This window comes from Peromyscus maniculatus, chromosome 19 (genome assembly GCF_049852395.1).
Source record: "Peromyscus maniculatus bairdii isolate BWxNUB_F1_BW_parent chromosome 19, HU_Pman_BW_mat_3.1, whole genome shotgun sequence".
Classification (NCBI taxonomy): domain Eukaryota; kingdom Metazoa; phylum Chordata; class Mammalia; order Rodentia; family Cricetidae; genus Peromyscus; species Peromyscus maniculatus.
The window spans coordinates 80,293,964-80,319,264 of NC_134870.1; the positions used below are offsets into that span (position 1 = coordinate 80,293,964).

General features: G+C 35.8%; 1 protein-coding gene across 2 annotated transcripts in view; it reads left to right on the forward strand.

Moving 5' to 3' along the window:
• The window catches only part of Rttn (rotatin), a 182,387-nt gene that overhangs the window by 90,657 nt on the left and 66,429 nt on the right, over positions 1-25,301 (forward strand). For both annotated transcript variants that reach the window (XR_013046217.1, XM_042263930.2), the window contains exons 28-34: positions 366-585; positions 6,564-6,692; positions 7,302-7,412; positions 11,249-11,407; positions 13,280-13,351; positions 22,427-22,616; positions 24,187-24,278. Coding sequence is in view for 1 of the 2 variants with exons in the window: in XM_042263930.2 (XP_042119864.2) it covers positions 366-585; positions 6,564-6,692; positions 7,302-7,412; positions 11,249-11,407; positions 13,280-13,351; positions 22,427-22,616; positions 24,187-24,278 (973 nt within the window). In the remaining variant the exon portion in view is untranslated. The remainder of the gene's footprint in view (positions 1-365; positions 586-6,563; positions 6,693-7,301; positions 7,413-11,248; positions 11,408-13,279; positions 13,352-22,426; positions 22,617-24,186; positions 24,279-25,301) is intronic.

Sequence of the window (25,301 nt, forward strand, 5' to 3'; positions counted from 1 at the left end):
TGTAGAGGACCAGCCCCGATACTTATTTACCCCAGGAACTCTGGAGGAATGAGGGATAAAAGACTTAGAAATAAAGAGAGAGAAACAGAGAGAAAATACAGGATAGACTCGGGTAGGTCTGGATCCTTATCCACCGAATGGTATTTATTTGGAATAAAGGTCTATTTATAACAATGCCAAGGGGTAGAGCAAAAGACCTCCCCTCTTGCTAGTTACAGTCACCTGGTATCCAGGCTCATGGTCCAGTCAAGCTCCCATGCAGTTCTGCTGGGTACAGCCACTAAGAAACCTAGTGGGCTCCTACACCATCAGAAACCTCCTCAGGAGCTAAGACTGTGTGGTTTTCCTCTTTTTTCTACGAACAGGAAATGCTTGGAACTTTTTTATGTCTTTCAAACTCAGCTGTCTCTGAAGCTGCTCCAGTGCCTCAGAGTCACAGATGCTCCTCATTTCTATGGCTTGCCTGCCTTGGAGCGGACCTTAGGAGGGATGGCTCACCTCACTGCTTTCCCCGGGTGGAGTGCACACTCTCCTATCTCAAAGCCACTTGAGATTTGTGGGAAATACTTGTCGGGTCTCCTGGAGGTAAGTTAGAATGACAACTCTAACACCTAGATACTGTTTATTGATTTTTTTTTTATTTTCATGCCAGGAACAAATGCAGTATATATTGTTATATTTAAGGTAGATTATAGTACAGTATATGCATAACTGACAATGGTAAAATGTTTTAATTTTTAAACACACATGTGAGGTTATATATGCATACTTTCATTTTGAAGACAAACTAAGGCTTATCCTAAGTATCTTTATAGAAGTGATTTGTTTTTTCACTTCCTTTTCCATGCTAACAAATTATTTCCACTTCTCTGGGCGTTGGGGCAGGGTGGGGTGATAGTCCTGCATGCCACAGCACAGGTGTGATGATCAGAGAACTTATAGCTGTCTTTTCTCTCCTTGTACCATGTGAGCCATGAGGTTAAACTTGGTTCACCAAACTAGGTAACTGCTGAGCCATCTCACCAGCCCCGTGTAAACTTTTAAATTGTAAAATATGATGTCCAGAACAATTACATGTCCAGAAAATATGCAAAATTAAATATCCCAGTGAGTTATTCCATAATTAAACCTCACAAGATTGCCCTCAAATCTCCAAATAGAACCTCGCTGACAACTCTGGCAACATCAAACATGTTCCTTTTGGTAACCTTCCCCAAAGGATCTTGATTTCTTGGTACCCTTTTCCTTGTCTTTCTCATTCTTGATAGTTTTGCTGTTTATCTTGTGTAGGTATACAAAATGTTTTCTGAATTTTTTTAAATGTGCAAATGGAATCATTTGCTTAGATTTGTTTCATTCAACAATATCCTTAGAAAATTTATTCATTTTGTTGCTTATAGGTGGAGTTTAATTTTTTTTATAGTAATCTACATACTGCCACAGTGAATTACATTTAGTGTTCTGGAGGGGGCCCAAAACAGCTTGACCACTCAGCTGCCATGACAGGTTTAGGGGCCTGGACACAGCTTCTGTGACAGGCTTACTGGCAGGCCACACCCAGATCGAGGAAAAGTCTTAAGCTGACACCACCCAGGGATGGGGAAGTACCCGACCTCCCAAACATTCCAACCATTAGATAAGGTGGTCAGATGTCCTTGAGCCTCTTACCAAGATACCCCTCCCACCCTGCCTGGGCTCAGGGCTCTCTGCTCACCACTGTGTCAGACAGACAGAGGGACCAAGCCCCAGAGCTTGAAATAAAGGCTCTTTGCTTTTACATACAGGATTCGGTCTCCATGGTAGTCTTTTGGGGGTCCCTGAGATCTGGGCATAACAGTGTTTTGATTTTTGTGTTGCTATGAACATTTTTGCCTTTTGGTGAAAATGAGGATGTTACATGTGTTTAAAAATTTTTCATTCATGTTTATTTATGAAAATTTAATCTTTATTTATTGGCTCTACCCATTAACCTTGTTTCTAGTTTCTAAGCAAATGCCTTTAATTCTTAACTTATTGATAGATTTTGTTTATGAAATCATTCAGGCCTGGAATGTTCTATTTGGGAAGATTATGTTGTGAGTTGCGTTTTTTAGTAGATCTATAATTAGACTATTTTTTTGTTTGTCTTAGTATTTTATATTTTTCCAGAATTAAAATTTTTCTTTATCTGTATTTTCAAAACCATTATCTAAAAATTATTCATCTCTTTTTTTTTTTTTTTTTAGATTTATTTATTTATCATGTATACAGTGTTCTGTCTGCATATGTCTCTGCAGGCCAGAAGAGGGCACCAGATCTCATTACAGGTGGTTGTGAGCCACCATGTGGTTGCTGGGAATTGAACTCAGGACCTACTGGGAGAGCAGTCGGTGCTCTTAACCACTGAGCCATCTCTGCAGCCCAATTATTCATCTCTTAAATGTCTATTGCATCTATAGTTCTTGCTATCCAGATATAAATTATCCTTTCTCTATTTTTCTTTCATTATCTCACAGGTGATAACGTGTTTTTAGTGTTATAGAGGAATGACCCACCATCTTCTTGGTTCCTCTTTGTAGTGCTTTCCCTATTGATTTTATACACTTACAAAAAGTGTTCACTTACCAGTGCTTTTAGGTATGGTCTTACTTCACTAATTCTGCCCCTCCCCCCCAGCTTTTCTTAAGTAAGTTTTTTGTTTCAGTAGATTAGAAGCATGGCCTTAATTGTATTCCACAATCATCATTTGGCTCAAAGTATTTCAAGTATGATGTAATTAATTTAACGAGGCTATGGTTGTGCAAAGTTTTCAGAGAACAGTGTTGCTGTGTCTACTGGGAGCCTTACATGCCCAGTTGATGGAAGTCTTAGCAGAATTTTCTGAGATTGTTCTGGAATTTGAAAGCCTAGGTGAAACTTGAACCTAATTAGTCTTATAAATAAAAACCAGAGTGAAATATTGGGGTAATAACCTGAAAGATTGAGAAGTAGAGGAGCAACCACCAGTGACTTCTTACCTCTTGGATCCTCAGACCAAGAAAGGGCAGAGATCCACCCCACCTTATCACTTCCTCTCTCCAGCTCCCTAGTGCTGGGGTTAAAGGTGTGAGCCAGCACCGCCCAACTTCTACAGTTTACTAGTGGCTAGGGGCCTTCTGATCCCCAGGCAAGCTTTATTTGTTAGAAGACAAACAAAATATCCCACAACACCCAGGAGTCTCCAGGGAACTGACAGGAGGTTGATTCTCATGCACTTTCGCTATTAGAAGCTGGCTATGAATGTCTAACCTTAATGTTGTTTTTAATAGTTAGATACATTTTATTTTATATTTATGATTTCAATTTTTTTTATCTTTAGGATTTTATACAATGTATTTTGATTCTGTTTGCCCTGTCCCCAAATTTCTTCCTTCTCCTTCTCTACCCATCCAACTTTTTGCCCTCCTTTTATTTTTTAAACTGATGTGTTAAAAGCCCACATCCATGTTAAGAATTTTGATAATCTTACATTTTGAGTGTTTTTCTGTTTTCTTTTCTTTTCTTTTTTTTTTTTTTTTGCACTTTGAATTTTCTGTTATATTTGGCTGCTCACTCAGAGCTTTTCAGCAAAGACTATTTGGCAGTTTCCATCTTTTATGGACAGCAGTCAGTACAAAGAATTTAAGGTTTAACTTGCTTCATTCCTTTAATAAGCCTTTTTTCTTTCTCATAGCTTTGTTATAAATATTGTTTGCTGGTCTGTAGATGACCATTTACCTATAGAAACTTACATATGCCAATATTATTCAGTATATAATCTTTTAAATACATCATATTTTCTTTGTTTTACATATTTCATTGTTAGCTTGTGAGACTTGTCCTTGGACCATTTCCACTCCTCAGTAGCTATTTGAATGCTTAGGACAATGATTGTTATCTACAGTTTGTTATTCTCTAAAATTATGTTCTGTTTTTAAAAACAGACTTGGAAGTGCTAAGTTTTTTCAGAAGTACTATAAAATTCAGTACAAATTTTACTATAGCCTCCTTAATAAAATACAGTTTTTCTTAACTATATACATCAAAAGAGATATAATGTAAGCTTTCTCATTAATTACTCCATGCTACAAGGTGTTTGTGATCAGAAATATATGACTATTTTGCACAGGTATATTACCTAAAGAATTGGTTATAATACTTTTTTGAAAGTTAGCTTTACTCGTGGATTTAAAATGCAACTTAACCTGCAGGTACCTAATTTGCACTATTAATTAAAGTATATTTTTAAATTAAAACCATATGTAATTTTTATGGTATATATCTTCTTTTATTTATTTATTTATTTATTTTAAGATTTATTTATTTATTTTAAGATTTATTTATTTATTATGTATACAGTGTTCTGCCTGCATGTATGGCTGCAGGCCAGAAGAGGGCACCAGATCTCATTACAGATGGTTGTGAGCCACCATGTGGTTGCTGGGAATTGAACTCAGGACCTTTGGAAGAGCAATCAGTGCTCTTAACCTTTGAGCCATCTCTCCAGCCCCTTATTTATTTATTTTTAATTGCATTTATACAAGTGTTTGCATGTTAATGTGTAGAAGTTCAGAGAGAGTACAGATCCTCTGGAGTTACAGGAGCTGCCTGATGTTAACCACAGGTGCTGGAAGTTGACCATGGAGATATCTCTCCAGCACCGCTGTGCATCTCTTTAAAACAAACTTATATATATTTTTTTCAAATCAGGGATATGTAAGGAATTACAGTTTGAAGAGAAGCTCAACGTTCCATTTATATTTGGAAACTGTCAAATGTACTTTTGTCTTTAAGATTATTTCTGATCACAGTTGTCCTTCAAATTCTAGAAATCAAAATTAGTGGGCTGGAGAGATGGCTCAGAGGTTAAGAGCACCGACTGCTCTTCCAGAGGTCCTGAGTTCAATTCTCAGCAACCACATGGTGGCTCACAACCATCTGTAATGAGATCTGGCGCCTTCCTCTGTATACATAATAAATAAATAAATCTTAAAAAAAAAAAAGAAATCAAAATTAGCTATTCATATTATTGATGAATAAAGTGTTTAATTCTAAGTAACTAATCCAGTCAGAAGATAATAACTTCATTCTGAGTTCAGTATCTTGAGACAATGAACATTAGCAGCGTGCCTGAACCAAGAAGTCGATAAAAATATTCCCTATTTTCTAATGTTTCATAGTTATGAAAAATTTGACTAATAAGTCCTGATTTGGAATAAACAGGTATTTGTTTAATGCTCAATTGAAAATAAGGAGGAAAACATGTATGTCTTTATATTCCCTGATAGGAAGTTAATGTCAAGAAGTCACTTTTGTTAGAAATTGTAGCTGAGTTACATCTATTCTAGGACCTTCTGCTTAGTTAATCAGGTGAATGGGTCCCGTTATCATCTACTGTCTAAACTCTCATTATTAAGGAGAAAGTAAAGCTTATGCGAGTAGACATAGCAAGACTCGTTGTTGGTTCTGCTGATTTGATTAATGGTTCCTCTGTAACTGAAGCCAATTTCTCTTGAAAGATCCATACTCCCAATATCAGGTCTATATGTTACATATTTGTAATGTATGTTATACATGTGATTTCCTTTGCTGCTTGAGTTGAAGAAACAAAAAAACAAAACAAAAATCCCTGAAGGAATTCCAGGAGGTGAGGCGGGAGGGTCCATGCGGAGGTTTACCATGAACAGAGCAGTGGGGCCTTAACCAGCATTTGCAGTTGTGTTGGTGCCAGAATTTACAGCAGAATTTTCCTTCAAATGTATGGGGCCTAAGTACAGCATCCTTTGAAAAAATATTAAGTAGGAACTAGAAATATTTTTTGTCTGACTGAATTTTTAAATTTTAAGTTGATAATCTATAGTTACTTTTTGCAATCTCTTCACAGTGAGTTACCAAGCGCCTGTGTGGGGATCAATGTGTGATCCATACAGAAATGCTTCAAAACAATTGCCACATAATTGAGAGAGTTTTCTAATCAGGAATCAAGACTTTCCTAATGTAGTTGCTTAGTTAAGAGTATCTCTTCACAAGGGAAATACTACTGTGTTGTTCCTGTTGGAGAAGTGTCAGAGCTCTCTGATGTGTGGGAAAGAAACAAAATGAGGACAAGTTTTTAAATAATAAGCATATTCTCAAATGAGCAATAGAAATCTAAGATCACTCAGAAGTAAAGAAAATTTCTATTTGCATTTAACAAAGTTTAGCATAACCCTGGTAGTGAATGAGTTTTGTAGAGCTAGTGATTTTGCATATACTTTTCAACTACACTTTAAAAATTTCTTTTAAATGCTGCAGCACTTAAAATATTATATTCATGTTATAAATCAGAAAAAATTTCCAAGAAGGTACTAAATAAACAATCTTTGAACCAATCCCAAAGTTGAAAACATTTAAAAACATTTTTTAACTATGGTAAAATTTACCACTCTAGTCACTGTTAAATGAATTAATAGGACTATTATAAATTTATGTGGCTGATGTTTGATTAGCTAAGTTAGGAGAAAGATGCTTACTGTTATGTACACTTAAGAGGAAAACCACCGTAAAATTTCATGTTTGCTGTCTAGGTCATTACTTCATTTTATGTGGAACGTGGAGGAAATGCTATGTCCTTCATGGGCAAAGGTGTTACGAAGAGCACAGTTCTTTGCTTACTTCACTTATCCCATGAGATGATGGCCCAGGCACCAAACTCGGTAAGAAGAACACAAGCTGCTATTATCTGAACTGTTGCCGTGTCCAATACATTTCAAGCCTATGAGCTTGCTACATGAAAATGTTATTTTTGACTTGTTAATAAGACAAGAGTTGTTTATTTGGAGGTGGGTGCTGGAGAGATTACTCAATGGTGAAGAACGCTTGCTGCCTTTCCAGAGGACCTGAGTTTGGTTCTCAGCACCCACATTGAGCGACTCACAACCGCCTATATCTCCAGCTCCAAGGGATAGATACAAAGTTGTTCTCTAACCTGTGTAGGCAACTGCATGCATGTGTGACACACAAAACATAAACAAAAGTAAAATCTTCAAGATAATAATAATTATTTGGGGTTACAACATTTCTTGGAAGTTATATATGTCTGATTTTATTTAAAAATTTATTTTGGTAGAAATCATTAACTAGAAAATGACATTGTTTGGCTAAATAAATCATGGGAGAAAAGCCTCTGTTGAAAGGGAAGCAAGTATTTTTTATTTGCTTTATTTTGGCTAAAAATACATTCTTACTTTTTGGTCTTTAAAAATTTAGTTATTTTAAGTTCTCTAAACTTACTTAAAGTACTCTGTCCTTTGTTTTCATTCTAGGATTGGATGCCACTTTGGTTTTTGCCTTTGGGTAGTCACAGTGAAGAACATGCTCCTACTCAGCAAGGATTGGCCTGGCTAATTCCTTTATGGGTTGATCGAGACCCGGAGGTCAGTATAGAGGAATACCAAGTTTGTCAGGTCTAGATTGAAAAACAACTGAAACAAAACAGATATACTTCTGTAATATTGTGGATTGTTGTAATTGATACAGCTTATGTTTTATTTAGCCTCTGTCTTTCCTCAGGCTGCCGTAATGAAACACTGTTGACTGGGTTATTGCAGTAAGAGAACTCCTTGCCTTCCAGTTTTGTTGGCTGAACGTCCCAGCATAGTCATGCTCTGGAGAGAGCTCTCACTTTCACTGCCATACGTATACCTGTCTTTGTGCAGAATGTCCACAGGCTTTTCACTGTATATGTGTCAGGAATTCACTAGTCTGGTTGGGGGTAGGACCTCATTGTTAAGAGTTCATTTCATTTTAATTATCTTGAGGAAGCCCTATTTCTAAAAGGTCACATTGGAAATGAAAGCTTCCACTGAGATGTGGGGGGTAATTTTTCAACTTAGCTCTCCATCTCTCTTTCATTAAAACCCACATCCTTATCTTTTCAGATAAATACATTAATTTCTGTAAATAGATAAAAGACAAAGCACCCCCCCCCAAACAAAAACAATCTTAACCCACTGCAATATCAACTTTAAACTCTGAAGTCCAAAGCCTTGTGTGAGTATTATCTAAATCAAGAATAGATGAGAATTCATATATTTCATCCTGAGGAAAGAATTTGTTGTTCTCAACTCAGTTAGGGACTGTGAAGCACAGAAATCACCTCTCTATCGGATGGTGGAGTAGTCATAGGGTCCTAGTCTTGTGACAAGAGAGAAGTAGGAATGGAAGACATGAGGAATGGAAGACAGCAAGCAAGTGTGCATGCTGGGGAAGCAAATTCCATCGCCCTTGAGGCACAAGCTCGTGTTTTGTACTGTGGATCACAGACTCATCTAGAGGAATAGTCTCAGCTCTAGCTTCCTCCTACTCAGTGGGTAGCCTGACCTCTTCAGGCTGTCTCTCTGGACTCCAGCTGTGCTGTTGTGGCTAAGGATAGCATCACCCATCCCTGAAGGACTGGACTGGGCCATCCTGGACCAGTGGAATTAGAAAGGCAGCCATAGCATTAGAAACTGAGGAGAAAAGAGTGCTGCCTCCAAGCCTGAGGTAGGAGCGGCCAACCTGAAGATCTCTGAATTATATTTGCTGTAGCTGTAGCTATCTCCAGTCCCACTCGGGCCCAAGTCCAAGTAAACACACAGACCAAGTAAACACACAGAGACTTATATTACTTACAAACTGTATGGCCATGACAGGCTTCTTGTTATCTCGTTCTTATATCTTAAATTAACCCATTTCTATTCATCTATATGTTGCCATGTGGCTTGTGGCTTACAGGTACTTTACATCTTACTGCTCATGGTGGTGGCTGGCAGTGTCTCCTGACTTAGCCTTCCTGTTCCCAGAATTCTCCTCTCTGCTTGTCCCACTTATACTATACGCGCTGCCTGGCTACTGACCAATCAGTGTTTTATTTATCAACCAAATCACAGCAACATATTCACAGCATACGGAGCGATTGATATCCACAGCAAATTGGGGCCATTATTCTCTTTGAAGAATGATGACACATATTGCCTATAGAATCCAAGCCCCACAGTCTTCCAGTCTTTCCGGTTCACTTTCCCATTCCCTGCCATTCACATTGGCACTGTCTTTGCTAATCTAGTCTCCTCTCCATTCTGGCTCCTGCTAAAATGTCTAAAGACTCATAATCTTGTCATGGAACAGTATTTAGCCATACCTCTGTGGTCTTTCCAGAGCATGAGTTCTCATTTTGTACATAGCTGAGAATCTTCTTAATTGCCTATAATTGTTCTTTTTACATATGTATTGTTAATTCCTTATTCAAATCTTGTTTCCTTTGCAGTTTGCTATAAGCACTCAGGAGGAATTAATACACTCAGCACTTACTTTAGAAATATTTTCAGCTATGTGTACAATTTCATTGCTCACAAAACACTTAACACTTGAATACAGTTGGATCACTTTTATTTGTGTAAAGCAGCTTTACATTACTATAACAAATGCCAGAGTAAAACAGCTTAAAGAGAAAGTCAAGGTGTACTTTGGCTCGGTTTTGAAAGTTTCAGTCCATGGACAGTCAGACTCATTGCTTTGGATCCTATAGCAATGTCTGTGGGAGCTCATGGAGTAGCACAGCTGCTCCCCTTTTTGCAGCTGGGCAGCAGACAGAGAAAAAGTAGAAGGGCCAGGGATTCAATATTTATTTTGGGGGGGCTTGCCATAATATGATTAGAAGACTTCTAACTGCCCTATCTTTAAGCAGTTCTGTTTCCTGCCAGTGGTTCCATGGACTGGGGACCATACATTGAACCCACAAGCCTTTGATGGTTACTTGTCCAAATCAAAGCACCATCTTTTAAGGGCCACCTTTATTCCATACCATGTTTCTAGTAACATGTTCTTATTTCTTTCTGATATTACACCATAGTTACCCTTGTAATTGATCGTCCTGGTATGAACTTCCAGTCTTTTAGACTCTAACCTGTTGTGTAGTTCAGAAGTTACTTCTATGTTTTTAGGTATTTGTTTCAGTATAGCTCCTCTTGTCGGTAAAAAATAACGTGTATTAATGTTCTCAGGCTGCTATAATAAATACCACAGAATGATTGCTTTAAAAACCAGCAATGTCTTTTCTCATGTTTTTGGATGCGAGCAGTCCAAGGTCCACAACTGGCTTCTTGGGAGGCTCCCTTCCCACTGCAGGGATGGCTGCATTATTATTATGTGTTCATTTTTCCTTTTCTTGTTGCAGGCACATGGAGGAAGACACCTTATCTCTTTCTTTTAAGGCAGCTATCTCACTTCATTTTAAAAGCCTAGTAATACTTAAGTGCCATTTTAGTACAAAATTCATATTATAACAAGTTTTAGCCATTTGTTCAGTGATATTGAATAAGAAATGGTGGATCTTATTAAAAACTTTGATTTGTAGAAGTGTTATTTGATCTGAACTTGGTACAATTTTGGGAACTTTGCACTTAGACTTATTACTTGCTATTTTACAGCTATGTTATTTTTATCCTGTTTGTCACTGAAAATGTATTTTTGGGTCAAAATTCAGAAATGCACCAAATTATTATTTAGATAGAAGTTATGTTATAGCCAGCATTACTGTACCAAATTAAGTTTCTATGAAATATTTTTTCTTTAACTTTTGAGAAAATACTACATGTTCTATAAAGAAATTTAATTCAGCTATATAATTTTGAAATAATGTATTAAAAAGTTAAAACTATTTATTTGAAAAAGATATTAATGACTTAAGAAAAATAGAACAAAATAATGGTTTTTTTTTTAATGAATGAGGAATAAATAGAAATCATGTTCAGTAAATATGACCAAGTGTCCTGACTGCTTTTCCTTAAAAAAATTGTAAATTATAATTACTTTAATGCTTACTTATAGTATTTAGTTTACCTTCATGTGACAATTTACTATACTATATACTTTTTTTTCAGGTCACTGGTTTTTTTTTTTTCCAACCTTGATACAGAATTTCTGTAAAGCCAATTCATACACATGTAGGGCACACCTCCTGAGTGTCTTTAGAATGCAGGAATGTAAAGCCAATGCTGTATTTACACACATGTAATACACTGTTTTTGTGTATGCTTTAATATGTAGGAATGTAGAGCCAATGCCATACTCACAGACATGTAGAACACCTTTTCTGAATGTCCTTTACAGCATAGGGATATAAAACCAATGCCATATTCACTCAGTTCTAACACTTCTTTTGTACTAGAAGGATGACCTCATGCTAAGAAAGAGTATCCTTGGATTTGATTTCTCTGTCTTTACATGACAGGTGAGATTCACTTCACTGGGATTGGGATCAGCACTGACTACTATTGAAGCTGGCTGCGTGGCCTTGGCAAACAGTTGTCAGAATATTTCTGGTGGGCTCTGGGGAACCGTGGTGAACATTCTTCTGGATCAGTCAGAATGCAGTGTGGTGCGCCGGGAGGTATGTCTGTATGAGCAGCCTACTCCCACCCTGTAGTCAGAAGTTTTACTGTATCCTGCTGGCCCGCAGCCGCTTGGACAAGTAAACACACAGAGGCTTATATTACTTACAAACTACATGGAATTTCTCGCTGGCTAGCTCTTATATCTTAAATTAACCCATTTCTGTTAACCTGTGTTTTGCCACATGTTCTGTGGCTTACCGGTCTGCTGGCACGTTGCTCCTCCCACGGCAGCTGGCGTCTCTCTCTGCCTTCTTCCTGTCTCTCTGCTTGGATTTTCTGCCATAGGCCAATGCAGCTTTATTTATCAACCAATCAGAGCAACACATATTCACGCATACAGAAAGACATCCACAGCACACCTGCTTGGTGTTATGGGAGTCTATTGCAGTGTCTATAAGCCTCACTTGACTTCTTGTTTAGCAGGGAGGACCAAGCAAAAACCATTATTTATTTTGCTTACAAAAAATTTAAATGAAAAGTTGCTAATTTATAGTAAAAATGCAAGTCATTTATTCTGATAAAATTAAGGCAGAATGTTTCAAACTTTTGCATTAAATATTTTTTTGTGTGTGTACACACACACACACACACACACACACACACACACACACACACATATATATATATATATATATATATATACAAACACATATGCTTGTGCATTCACATGCTCTGCTGTGGAGGTCAGAGGACAACTTACCAGAGCCAGTCCTCTCCTTCCATCATGTGGGTTCTGGGGTAGAATTCAGCGTTGACAGCAAGTGCTTTTACCAGATGAGCCATCTTGCTTATATATTTTAATGTGAACTTTTATATCACACATTGAAAAGTATTCACAGAAAACAGTTGTTTTCACTCAGTACATATAAGTATTAGTGTTTATAAACCTTTAATAATAATATTTTCAAAACATATAATATTTTCAAACTCTGGTCTTCTTTAAGAGTGTTTATAAACCTTTAATAATAATATTTTCAAAAATATATGTCAATAATATTTGAGAAGAAAATAAACCAATTTAATTCATGTTTTAAAAATTATTTACTTACTTGTGTCGTTTATTTGTGCATGTGTGTGCCTGTGAAGGCCAGAGGACAATCTCCAGAGTCAGTTCTCTTGTGGGTTCTAAGGATCAAACCCGTTCCACTACAGCTGCATCTACCCATTGAGCCATCTTGCCAGCCCCAATTGGTGGTTTCTGCCAAAGTGATGATTCACACTAGCACACTAGCAGCTTTAAAAAGGACAAGCTAATAGTTCTCAATGGTTTCTGAAGAAAATAGCAGTTCCTACCACTAACCAATACTTAGTAGCTAACGTATAAAGCCAGTTTTCTTATTAATTAGTCTGTCATAATTTCAAGTGATTATTCTTACATTTATGGATTTTTTTTTTGCTTCATTAATTTTAAACTTTTAAAACTGACTTCCAGTGAAGATGGATGGAAGTTTTACTCTTAGAATTCCCCAAATTCTTGTTATTCTCTAAGTAGAATTGTACCATAATCTTTCATTAAATGAAAATCAGTTCTTATATTTGTATGATTATTTTATTCTGTCACCGTGTATTCTGATAGGTAAAGCTGGACATTTGTGGTTTAAGAAGACTTTATATGAGAAAGAAGGAGTTTGAGGAGGGAGAGGACAAATATTTGCTATCTGTATGTAACCCTACAAAACTAAATTTTGAAATAGTAAAATATGCATTTCCTAATGAAATGTTCCATAGTTTGCTCATCAGCTAATAAGAAATGCGGTTATGAGATCTTATGAGGATCTTTCAGCGTGTATAACTGACCAGCTGCAACCTCTGTTATTTCAGAGATGACAACAAGATGGCAGCATTGACATTTGTATTTTAATTTTCAGGCTGCATTTATTCTTCAGAATCTCCTTGTAGTTCCAATGCCTTCAGAAGTTATAAAGAATTATACTTGGCAGGTGGGTATAAATAGTTATCAACCTAGCAAATATTTTGTATTAATTAGTTTTAAATTTTCAGCATATATGTGCAGCTATCCATTTGTGTCTGTGTGTTTCATGTTTGTGGACTTAAGCAACTAGGAGTCAAAAATATTCAAGAAAAAGTAATTGTACTGAACAATTAAACAGTATTGCATGACAACCACATACAATAACAATCAGGCATTGTGACTTAGAGAGCTTTTAGATTACACACAGGATATGCACAGATAATATACAAATGCCACCCTGTTTATATAAGGAATTTCTCTGTCTACAGTCTTTGGTATTTGTGAGAGTCTAAGAATCAGTCTGTTGTTGATACCAAGGAATGGCTAAACTTTATTACTTAAAAAACTGTGTGTATGGTAGCAAGTACTTCTTAACTAGAAGGTAGAAATTGTCTGATACGTTTTCACATTTACACATTCTCCTGAGCTTGTGAAATGGCCAGGAATGGGGGAAGAAGAGGACTGGTTCTGTAAAATCATCTGACCTCCACACACATGCTGTGGTACACGTATAACCCCACCACACACACTGCATTTACTTATTTTAGATTTGCTTATTTGATGTATGTGACTGTTTTGCCTTCATGAATGTGTCTGAACCACATGCATGCCTGGTACCCACAGAGGTAAGAAGAGGTGACCAATCCCTTGGAACTGGAGTTACAGATGGTTATGAGCCACCATACAGGTTCAGTGAATTGAACCCTGGTCTTCTTTAAGAGTGAAAAGTGCTCTTAATTACTGAACCATCTCTCCAACCTCCACTAAAACATTTATTTCTACCATCTATCTATCTGTCTGACTGTCTGTCTGTCTGCCTGCCTACCTGCCTGCCTGCCTGTCTATCTATCTGGAGTCAAGGCCTCACCATGTAGCCTCGGCAGGCTTGGAACTCACTGTGTAGACCAGGTTGAGCTCAAACTCAACAGAGATCTGCTGTCCTCTGCCTCCCAGAGCTGGGATTAAACACATGTGCCACCATAGATAGTCAGCCTGATAAACACTTTAAAAAAAATCTAAGAAAAAAAAATCTCTTTTCTGTAGTGGTTAATACTTTTAGAATTATTGATGGTTAGCATGACATATGCTAGGTACTTTTCTAGAAGCTTCATGTGTATTCACTAGCTTAATTTTTGGTGCTGTGAACTATTTTCCTCATTGTATAGTTTAGAAGTTTTAGCATAAAGGATTGAAGTAGCTTGATGAAGCCACATATTTAGTCAGTGGTACATCTTTGCTGTGAGTACAGATAGTCTCTTTCTTGTCCACATCATTAAATTGGTTCTATAATTTAATAATAAATAGAATTGGTTGTATTTACAAATGTAAGCATAATGTGGTGAAGTTTATTAGGGTACACATATCACACCACACATATTAAATTTCTTTTTCTTTTCCTGAGTTAGTGTACAGTTGGGGATTTGATTTTTCTCTTTTTCTTTATATTGAGTTTTTAAAAATGGTTAATATCAAGTCACGAAATAGTTAACATTTAAGTAGATAATTTGGAGAATATGAAAATGCTCTCATTGTAAGCATAAGATGTATTTTTTATCATTTTATCCTCATCCTCATCTTCTGATTGTATGCTTATAATAATGTTATATAGTACTTTCCAGGATCCTCTATAAATCTGTTTATTTTTAAATTTCCATTGGAATATACTAATTGTTACTGAATCAAGCTGAGCTTCCAAAAGGCAGGCTTAAGTATGTCACCTGATGCATGATCCAGCTGGCCTTAATCTCCCGGGTTGTTTACTTCTCTAGACTTTACAAAGCCAAGTTTGTGGTGCTGGTGCTGTAAGTCATCTCTTGTGTATGTGTGTGTGTGTGTGTGTGTGTGTGTGTGTGTGTGTGTGTGTGATTTGAGAGGTCAGAAGACAGCTTTGTGTACTTTATTTTCTCCTTCCTCTTTTATGGGTTCCAGGGATGGAACTCAGGTCATCAGGCTTGTACAGCAAATGCTTTTACCCTCTGAGTCATCTTGCTGTTCCCCAAATATAGTTCTAAAAATATTTTTACTATCCAATATAGTTTTCTCTTCTCTTCTCTGAAAGACACTAGTATTTTATGTTTTTACTATTAAAATGGGTTCATATTACTTTTACTGTATTGCCTCATTTCTTACCATTAAACTTTATCTTCTTATATAGAATGTTGGTTTTTAAAGGTTAGGGCCATAGTTTATTTTTATTTTTTTCTATTTTCTTTTCTTATGGCTCTGGGGATTGAACCCAAGGACTTGATGATGCTAGGCAGCAAATACTCTACCACTGATAAGTTTTATATTTTGAAAAATGTTCTACCAATTTCCACCGGAGAGTAGTAGATTGGCATTGCTTTAGCCTTTCTGACTTAGTGTGCAAAGCATTCATCTTACATTCTTGGTCTTATATAAGTGAAGTCTTTGTTTTGTATCATATTATCTCACTCTTTTTGTATGGATACAGAAATATGCTGGGGATGGATTGATCTTAAAGAGTATTATTTTTTATATGTGTTTTAACAAGTCTGTGTTATGGCTATTCTTGGTTTTCAACTTGAGATAACCAGGAAGGGGGAACCTCAGTTGAGGAATTGCCTCCACCCAGATGGCCTATAAGTGTGTGTGGGGTTGTGGGTAGGTAGGTGGTGGGTGGGTGCATCTTCCTGATTTCTAAATGATAGAAGAGGGCGTAGCCCATGTTGGGCAATTGGTTCTGGGTCATATAAGGAAGTAAGCTGAACAAAATCAGGAATTAAGCCAGTAGGTGATCTCATGGTCTCTGCTTCACTTCCTGACTTGACTTTAGTTTCCCTCCAGAATGGGCTATATAACCCATAAGCCAAATAAATCATTTCATCCCCAGGTTGGTCTTTTTTTTTTTTTTTTTTCCTCTCTTTTTTTCTTGGTCATGGTGTCTATTACAGAAGCAGAAACCAAAATGTTTACCTGGTATTTTTTTTAATTTTTGTGAACTTTTTGAGAATCACAAACATACTGCTGCTATTTCCCTTAACACTGAATGATGGATTTCCTAAAAAGAAGGACATTCTCTTACATGATAATAACAATTCTCAAGTTTTTCTAGTGTGTTAGGCAGTTCTCTCAAGGATCTTCTGTAAACTTAGTTTATTTTTATATTTTCATCAAATGCATCCTAACAGTTAACTGAATCAAGGAGCTGCTGAAGGGCAGATTTCAGGGTGTTACCTGATGCATTACCTTATATCCTCTGGATCATCCCACTTTTTTTCTTTATGGAGAAAGGAAATCCAGTCTTGTTTCAAACTTAGAAATATATTTTTTCATTTAGTTGTTTTCATTTGAAATTCTAATTCTTCAACATTTATAACACTTTTGAAGAATACATGTGATCCAGCTTCTGTAATGTCTTTCAGCTATTATTCTTAACTGTTTCCTTATGATTGAATTTGGATTATTCAGTTTTGGCATAAAAGTCATAGAAATGATATACTCAGATTTATGTATTTTTTCTATTATTTTGGTTACATTAATTGATTACTTGATTATTTCCTATTTTCTTCATTTTTACTGTTAGGAGTATTCTGACACTTTGTCAGTATGTTTTTTATCAGACTCCTTTATTAACTTTAATTTCCTTGTCTGAAGCAGTCATAGGACATTTACTAATGATTTTGTAATTATGTCATTTCTTTCTGTATTCATCACATTCCGCTCTAACAAAGAGCTTTCCTGCTCTTTATTTGTTCACTTACTTGTTTACTTTTGTACAGACTCAAGGGCTCTTACTTTGCTTCACAGATTGCTACCTGTGTCTCTTTATTTAGTTGATCAGATTATTCTACTTTTGGCAAAGAGTGTCCTTGATGATGACTCTTATGTCTTTTAAACTTGTCTTTAGGAAGCTTTGAACATTACCTTTATTTCTGGTGCAGAAAGGTATTGTCCTATAGTTCTCTGGCCCCAAACCTTTGCTTTGTGAGGCTCTGATTACTTTTCAGTAACTGAAGTATGTATGGGGGCTGGAGAGATGGCTCAGTGGTTAAGAGCACTTGCTGCTTTTCCAGAGGACTCAGAATCCCATCTCATACATGACCTCTCACAACCATCTGTAACTTCCATTCCAGGGAATCTGTTATCTTCTGGCCTCTGTAGGCATCAGACATGCATGTGATACACAGACATATAGGACGGCAAAGCATCCATACCATACGCATTAAAATTTTTTTTTAAAGGAGTCGTATGTATTCATGTATTAATTTGGGCTTTTCCTTTTTTTTTTTTTTTTTTTTTTTTTTTTGAGGCAGGGTCTGTAACCCAGGCTGAATTCAAACTCCTATGTAATAAGGATGGCCCTCTGATCTTGCCTTCACCTATCTCGTATGGGATTATAGGCATGCACTACCTACCGTTTCCAGTTTGTATGGTACCAGGGTCTTGTGCATGCTAGCCAAACACTCTACCAACCAAGCCATATTTCCAACCCGCAGAGTAGTATTTAAAAATGAAGTCTGGCATCCGGATGGCTCACTGTTCTTGATTTATCTTGCTTCTGTATCCTGCTAGCACATAGAGCTAATAACCCTCTGTGCACACACTTGTTTATTTGTGTATGTGTTTTTGATAAAGAGAAGCACTTATTACTATCTACTAATTAATTATAAATTAGTCATGTATATGAGTATGTTTCATACTTGCTGTGGTTAATATACATATTTTTCATCTTTTACTGTATACATCATGAAGCACTTTCAATGTTTCATAAAATATTTCTTAGTGAAATCATCTTAATGCTGCTATAATTTATGTGCCTTTATAGATTTCTAATGTATTTAGTATCTTTTTTATAGTCTTTGGATTATATTATAGTAATTTCTATGTGTTACCAAACTAATTCCACTTTAAAATTCTTCTTACATATAAATTTGCTTCTAGTTCCATTTCTATCATATGTAAAAAGTCTATTCACACAGTGACTGACTATATGAGTAAAATATGTGTCTTCCAACCGATATTCTAGTTTATATCCTTCAGAGCTGTTTTCAAGTTATTTGGAGAGTTCTAAGATAATTAATCTGCACTTTTTTTTTGCAATTATGTTTATAATTGGCACCTGATAACTTAAGAGTTACTTTTTCTGGGGTTGGGGATTTAGCTCAGTGGTAGAGCACTTGCCTAGCAAGCACAAGGCTCTGGGTTTGGTCCTCACCTCCAAAAAAAAAAAAAAGAGTTGCTTTTTCTTCATGCACTGCCATTCTGAGCTCTCCCTGAAATTCAGCAGGTGTTCTGTGAGGTCCAATGTTCAGTTCACCTTCTCAGGGACAAGGGTGTTAAGAACACAGAAATCTTGAGATAGAGCTATGAGACCATGTGAACTTCCCAACAGTGCCAAAAGACACTGATTACAATTGAATCTGTGGTGGAAAGCCAGTATAAGTCTCTATTATCCTGGCCCTTGTACCATTTATCCTCAGTGGAAAGCCTGAGTCAGTCCTTTTGTGCATATGCTTGGTATGGCAACATTGCTGATAACACCCTCACCACTAAGAAGCTTTGCCATTAGAGAATAGTGAGTGATTCACCTAATAGCTTAGTTAAAATCAGTCAACTGAAAATAAATGATGATGTCTAACACACATGAATTTCCATTCATTTGATTTTTTTTTTTAAAGATTTACAAGTGGTTTTAAGGGGCTGGAGAGCTGGCTCAGCAGTTGAAAGCACTTGTTGATCTTTCAGAGGACCTGAGTTCACTTTCCAGCACTAGTTTACAACTACCTAGATCTCTTGTTCCAGGGAATCCAATACTTTCTTCTGGCCTCCATGGGTACCCACACATACATGACATAATGCATACAGAAACACACATAGAGATACTTAAATAAAAATGAATCTGTAAAATGTTTTTAATGCAGTAATTGTTTACATTTTTAGAAGTGATGATTGTGTCAAGTAACAAATATTCATACTTATAGAAAGCAATAGAATATATAATGATATTCAGAATATTAATGATACATATAATATTCACAGATATTATAGTTGTCCCATTCACAGACATTTTTATCTCTGAATTTACTTCTTCAGGAGCCTACCATATGTTTCCAAATGATGTATTTCCAATATTGTGTTTATTCCTTGGACACTTGCCTGTGTAGTTCCTGTGTGACTCCCTGTAGACACTGTTAACTCTTCACGTCTGTGACCAGCCTTGCTCTTGTTGACCTTGTTGCCTCTTATCCTGCAGGGCCCCCTTTAGAACACAGGCACGCTGTGCCTTAGATGTCATATTAGTGTTCTTACTTCTTATGGTCATCATTGCCAGTTTTTATTTAAACCTTTGCTTTGTGAGGCTTGATGGTATTTACATTCTTACCTGACTTTTGTCTGCAGATTGATTCTGAACATTGGAAATTACTAATTCACTAGAGACATTAAGTGATTTCTGTTTAAAATTTCTTATCCACTCTTCCATGGCTGACCCATCTAGTGCTCAGTTCCTTATTTATGTGTATAAGTATGCTCAGGATTTAAAAAAATAGATACATGTGACATATCTTTTCTCTTTGGAAGGCCTTTTTGTTTTTCCTGCATTGTAAGTTTGTGTCACAACTCCAAATTTTCTACTCTTAATCTTCTTTCCTCTTTTGTTAGAACTACCTTTTCTGGTAACCATCCCTAAAATGATTATAATCTTATCTACCTTGTGAGTTCTAGCATATTTAAAACTGTCTTTAAAGCTTTACTGGATTGGTTATTTACTATGTACTAAGTTGAAAACCAATCTTCCTAAGAATTTTACCCTATAGTCTTATAGCATCTTCTAGCATCCAGGGCTGTTGACACTTTCTTTTCTTCTTTATCCTTGACCTTTTACTCTTCATTATCTTTTTATTCATGATTTTCTAGAACTTTATCTTAATTTTTTTTCACTGAATACTCACTTAGCTCTTTACTTGAAGGTTTGGCTCTTCTATACTTTGTGACTTTTCACAGTCTCTTTATTTTTTGTATTTTTTTGAATGACTTTTCCTTTTTCTGTGTTATGGTTTTGATCTTAAATGTCCCCAAGGATTGTGTACTAATAGTGTGGTGCACAGTGGATGACAATGTGAACAGTGGTAGTGCTGAGAGCTGGGGCTTCATTGTAGGAAGTCTTTGGGGGACATGCCTTTGAGAGGTACATTTTGTCCATAGTATACTTGCCTTTTCTTGCTCTTCTGATTTCTGGCTGCTATGAGGTGGTCAGTGCTCAGCTGATGACCATGGTGGTCATGCCCTTTTATGATGTTTCTGCTTAGACACAGACCTAAACTCAATGGAGCTAGCCACCTAAAGACGAAGCCTCTGAAATTATGAACCAACATGAACTTTTTTCTTCTTTGAACTTGACTTATATAGAGTCAGTGTTGAAAAACTGGTTGACATTGCTATGTTTTATGTTTCTAAAAATGAATCCCATAATGGGCCTCTTGGGTTGATTTTCCCTGACCTCTATGTCATAACTAGATTTACACTGCTTTTTGAGATATTAATTTTTTTTGTGGCTATGTCTCTACTATGATGTCTTCTGTTATCTTTGTTTTAAAATCTAGCTTATCTTCTTTGAAAGACTAGAAATCAAAGAGTTTAAAAAAATTATTAAATAAAAGTAAGTGTAATTTGGTTAGATTATCTTTATAATTTTATAGTTCAGAGAATAATCACTAGAATTGTTATAGACAGCACTTATTACTTCTCACTTTACCACTGCTTTTAAAGATAGAAAAATGGGACCTCAGAAGATAGTGGGTTTGTAACCTGTGTTTCTAATGGTTGTTCCCATTGTCCATCCAAAAGGCCTTTGATGAATTAAGGGCTCAGTAGATCTAACTTTTGTGAAGAGCACTGAATAGTTGTTTTTGTTGTTTTCATGATTTATACAATTTATATTTCATTACCTGTTCTCAGTAAATATTTATGAATTTAGGACTCTGGCTGTGATAGAGGAGACAATTACATAGACACAATTTATAAAATGAATTAAATAATTTGACATTAGTATATTGCAAAGTAAAATTAATCATCACTAGGAAATATAGAAATATAGAAAAATAGAAATTTTATGTTAATTTTGTTTTATTGACTGAGTTTGTTAAGTAGCTGTGAATTTGGAGTTAACCTTTGAGAGCTGTTTTGTTTGTGTTCCTTTGTTTTTAGTGCCAGGGGTCAAATGCAGGGCTTTCTGTATGGCAGGTAAGTGCTTTATTGCACCCCCTAACCTGCCTTAACAAAACCACAGTTTTTATTTAGCTTGGAAATTCTTGCTCTGGGTAACAGAGGATTTGCCTCATGATGTTTTGGTGTTGTTGCATGTCTCTTGTCTTTATCATGTTGTGTACATTTAAGCATACTAAAACACCCTTAAAACTCTTTGTAGCAGTGACAGTTAGTTAAGGTTTACTATTCAATATTTTTGACAAATAGCTCACCCAGGATAGTTTAGTAAAGTCATGCCTTAAAGGACAATATAGGGATAGTAGTGGCAGAGCACTCCTAGAGCATGGATGAGGCCCGGTTTCCTTGTCAGGATAATTTATAAATAAATGAGGAACCACATTGCTTGTAATTGACCTTGATGACTAAGCATGGCTTCTGACGCCATTCTCTTGTTCTGTTTTGCCTGCTTCTTTTAGACGTCTGTATTTAAGTTGTTTATTTTTGCTGACTCATTGATTAAGTAGAAACATTTTTTAAACTATTACTTGGACCACATTATTTCAGGTATTTATAATAATTGTTTTACTCTTGTGTGTAGGTTTAAAGATACTATTGTGTTTGTGCTCAAGTGTGTAATTACTTGGATGAGAATGATCATTTCATAGAAGCATTTTAATGAATTGACCATTTAGGAGGTAGAGTTGATCAACCTTTTGCCAGGGGCCAGTAAAGTGAAGTCATTTCCATTCTAGTCTAAGTAGCCATAACTAGAAAGACTTTGGTAGGATCTGGGACATCTTTGCCTTAGTGAGTTGCAATGGCTCTTTTTAAAGAAATGGTTTGTTAAATCAGTGCCTTTTCTCTGTCTTCCCCACAGGGCCCCTGTGTTCATGATGAGGATTCTGGCCTGTCACTGGTAGGAAAACCTGCCCTCCAGGCCCTTTTATATCATTGCCATTTCTATGAGCATTTGACTCAGATGGTGAAACATTGTTATGTAGGAAGATATACGTTTGATTTGAACTTTTCTGCTTTTACTGACACTTCAGAATGCAGTGATTTAAATGGTAAGTATAATTAATACCTTTATTATTATTATTTGTTTTTACAAAGTATAACTTCTTTTAAGTGGCGTTGATGGGCCAGGTAGATAATTAAGTGCTTAAAAGAACACAAGTGAGATGACTGGGGTTTGGATCCTCAACACCTAAAGGCATACAAGGTGTGCAAAGTGGTCTGGAATCCCTAGAGCAAGCTGGCTAGCTAGACTGATCAGACTGATAAGCTCGGTGTTCATGTGAGAGACCCCGCCTTAATGTATAAAGTGAAAAAAAGCTATTGTGGAAGACATGTGGCATCAACCTCTGACCTCCTTACTCAAGTGCACACATGTGAACATATATACAAGCACACATACCACCTACACATGCAAAAACATGACATTGAAACGCATGTGTTCTTTAGAGAACATTTGAAAAATAATGAAAAGTGCACAAGATAAAATTATCTCCAGTCCCCCAGAGAATATTCTTAATATGTTGTATTTCTTACCATTGTTTTCTGCCATGTGATGTTTGTTTTATATGCTTTATGTGCATTTTTAGTCTCTGTTTCTCTAAACATTGCCTGAACATTACTCTGTGTTACAAAATTCTTCTTGGAAGCCATGTTTGACATCTTATTAATGTTTTATAAGTTATTTTATGCCCTTCAGTAAAGTTTTATAATTTTTTTCCTCTAATAAAATCTTAAACTCATTTGGAACATTCATTCCTTGAAACTCTACAGATTTTTTCCTCCAAACTTTTTTATGAATAAGATCTTCTGTAATTAAATTTTCTAATTTATTTGGTAAAGGTCTTAAAAATCTTCATTTTTGGTATGTCATGAATTTATCAGAATTTTTGCTGAAGTATTTTTACTTCTCTTGGTAGATGATTTTGGATTTTCTAAGTATTATATATTAATACCTAAATACTAAATTAGATCTCATAAAATGAATATCCATTTAACATAAATTGCTTTTAATATTGAAATTAATATGTTTTAGAATCTTAACATAGAAAAGGTTCAATAAAAGTACAAAAGCCCTTAAATATATGAATTTATTCACTATCTAATGAGTGTATATGTGTATGTACTTATACATAATTTTTTATGTCTGTATGCAGAAATATATGTATATAAATCATAAACTGAAATCATGAAATTACATTACTTTTATTTACTTAAATGTAATTTATAAATTGTAATTCACATTTCCATTCCCTTCTTAGGGGAACTGAAAGTAGCATATAATGAAACTCTTAACTTTATAAATAACTGTCACTATTAGAACAGTAACTTACTCAGTTGTTTCGATTTTATGTATCACTGTTAGTCCTAACATGGCTCTTGAGCCAATCTGTATTGATGTATTTTGGGTGTTTGTTAGAAATGTGCATTCATTGTTTCACTCTGCCATAGGGTGTTAGAATTCTTAGGACAAGTGCTGTGGAGGAATTGCACCAACCACCCCTCCTTGAATAGAGCAAAAAGTCATTCTTCTTTGTTTATGGTTGGTTTCCTTAAGGAGTTGCATTGTTAGTTGTTGGAGAATTTGGGGAGTGTCATGTTAACTGTTCTCTGTTGTCACAGGTTTAGATGACTCATTCAAGTTTTGGAGGGCTCCCTCAGGGACATCTACTCAGGATCATGAGCCAAGCTCTCTTTCCACCTCAGAAACAATGGTAATTGAGAAGGACATAGAAATGCTTCATTTTGAGTCTCTGAATAAGTTTGAATTTGCATAGTAGTAATAAAATATTGTATATAAGCTTAAGGTTACAATTACAATCACTGTGGTTTTTAAGAAGTGTATTCTGAGAAGACTCCTGCTCTGCATTTACTTAAAATACTCTGTTTAATGTGTTCAACTAACCATATATATACACCCTCGTGCTTTCCCACATAACTATGTCATTCCGAAGTTAAGTAACTGTGATAAATAGTGCTGTAAGAGGCAGGACTGGAATTTAACTAGGGATTGCCTGATGGTTGTCAGACTACATATATACTTTCAGTGGAGAGTCATCTACTCCTTTTTCTCCCACCTTTTCTGATAGAATCTAGAGTAGAATAGTCAAAAAATATTTCATTAATAGTAGATGAGACATATTCTATATAATTAAAAATCATTAGTTATCTTGAAATTTTGGTTAAGGATAAGGCAGAATGAGAAAGTTTACATGTTCAGATGATCCAATGAAGTACTGATAATTTCAAACATGTCTCTAAATACTTGTATGAGAAACTTTTCTTTAATATCTAGAACATGTGAAAATTGTGCGTACTTGGATGTCTTTATTCATGCATATGTGGCTTTCTTCCTAATAACTGATGCTGGTCTTCAGTTTCGTCCAAGCATAAAAAAAAAGCATTTCTTCTAAATTAAAAAACACATTGATTTTTCAAGCATTTGTTGATAATGACAGTGTTGTAGAATCTATTAGGGAAGCAAAGGTTTGGTACCTTTGATTTTAGAAGTTTAAATAATAATATGTATATGTGAAAATGTAATTATGTAGACATTGATAAAATTTACCTCCTATATTGTCCCCTTCCCTTTTTCCCTCTTTTTATTAGATTCAAAAGAGAGGAATTGTATTTTATGTGGAAATGTAGAATAATTACCCTGCTCCCACTAGATGTCATACTTTCCAAGCTTAAATGTAAAGATAGTAGGTATCTTTAGTTCAGCAAGAGAAATAATA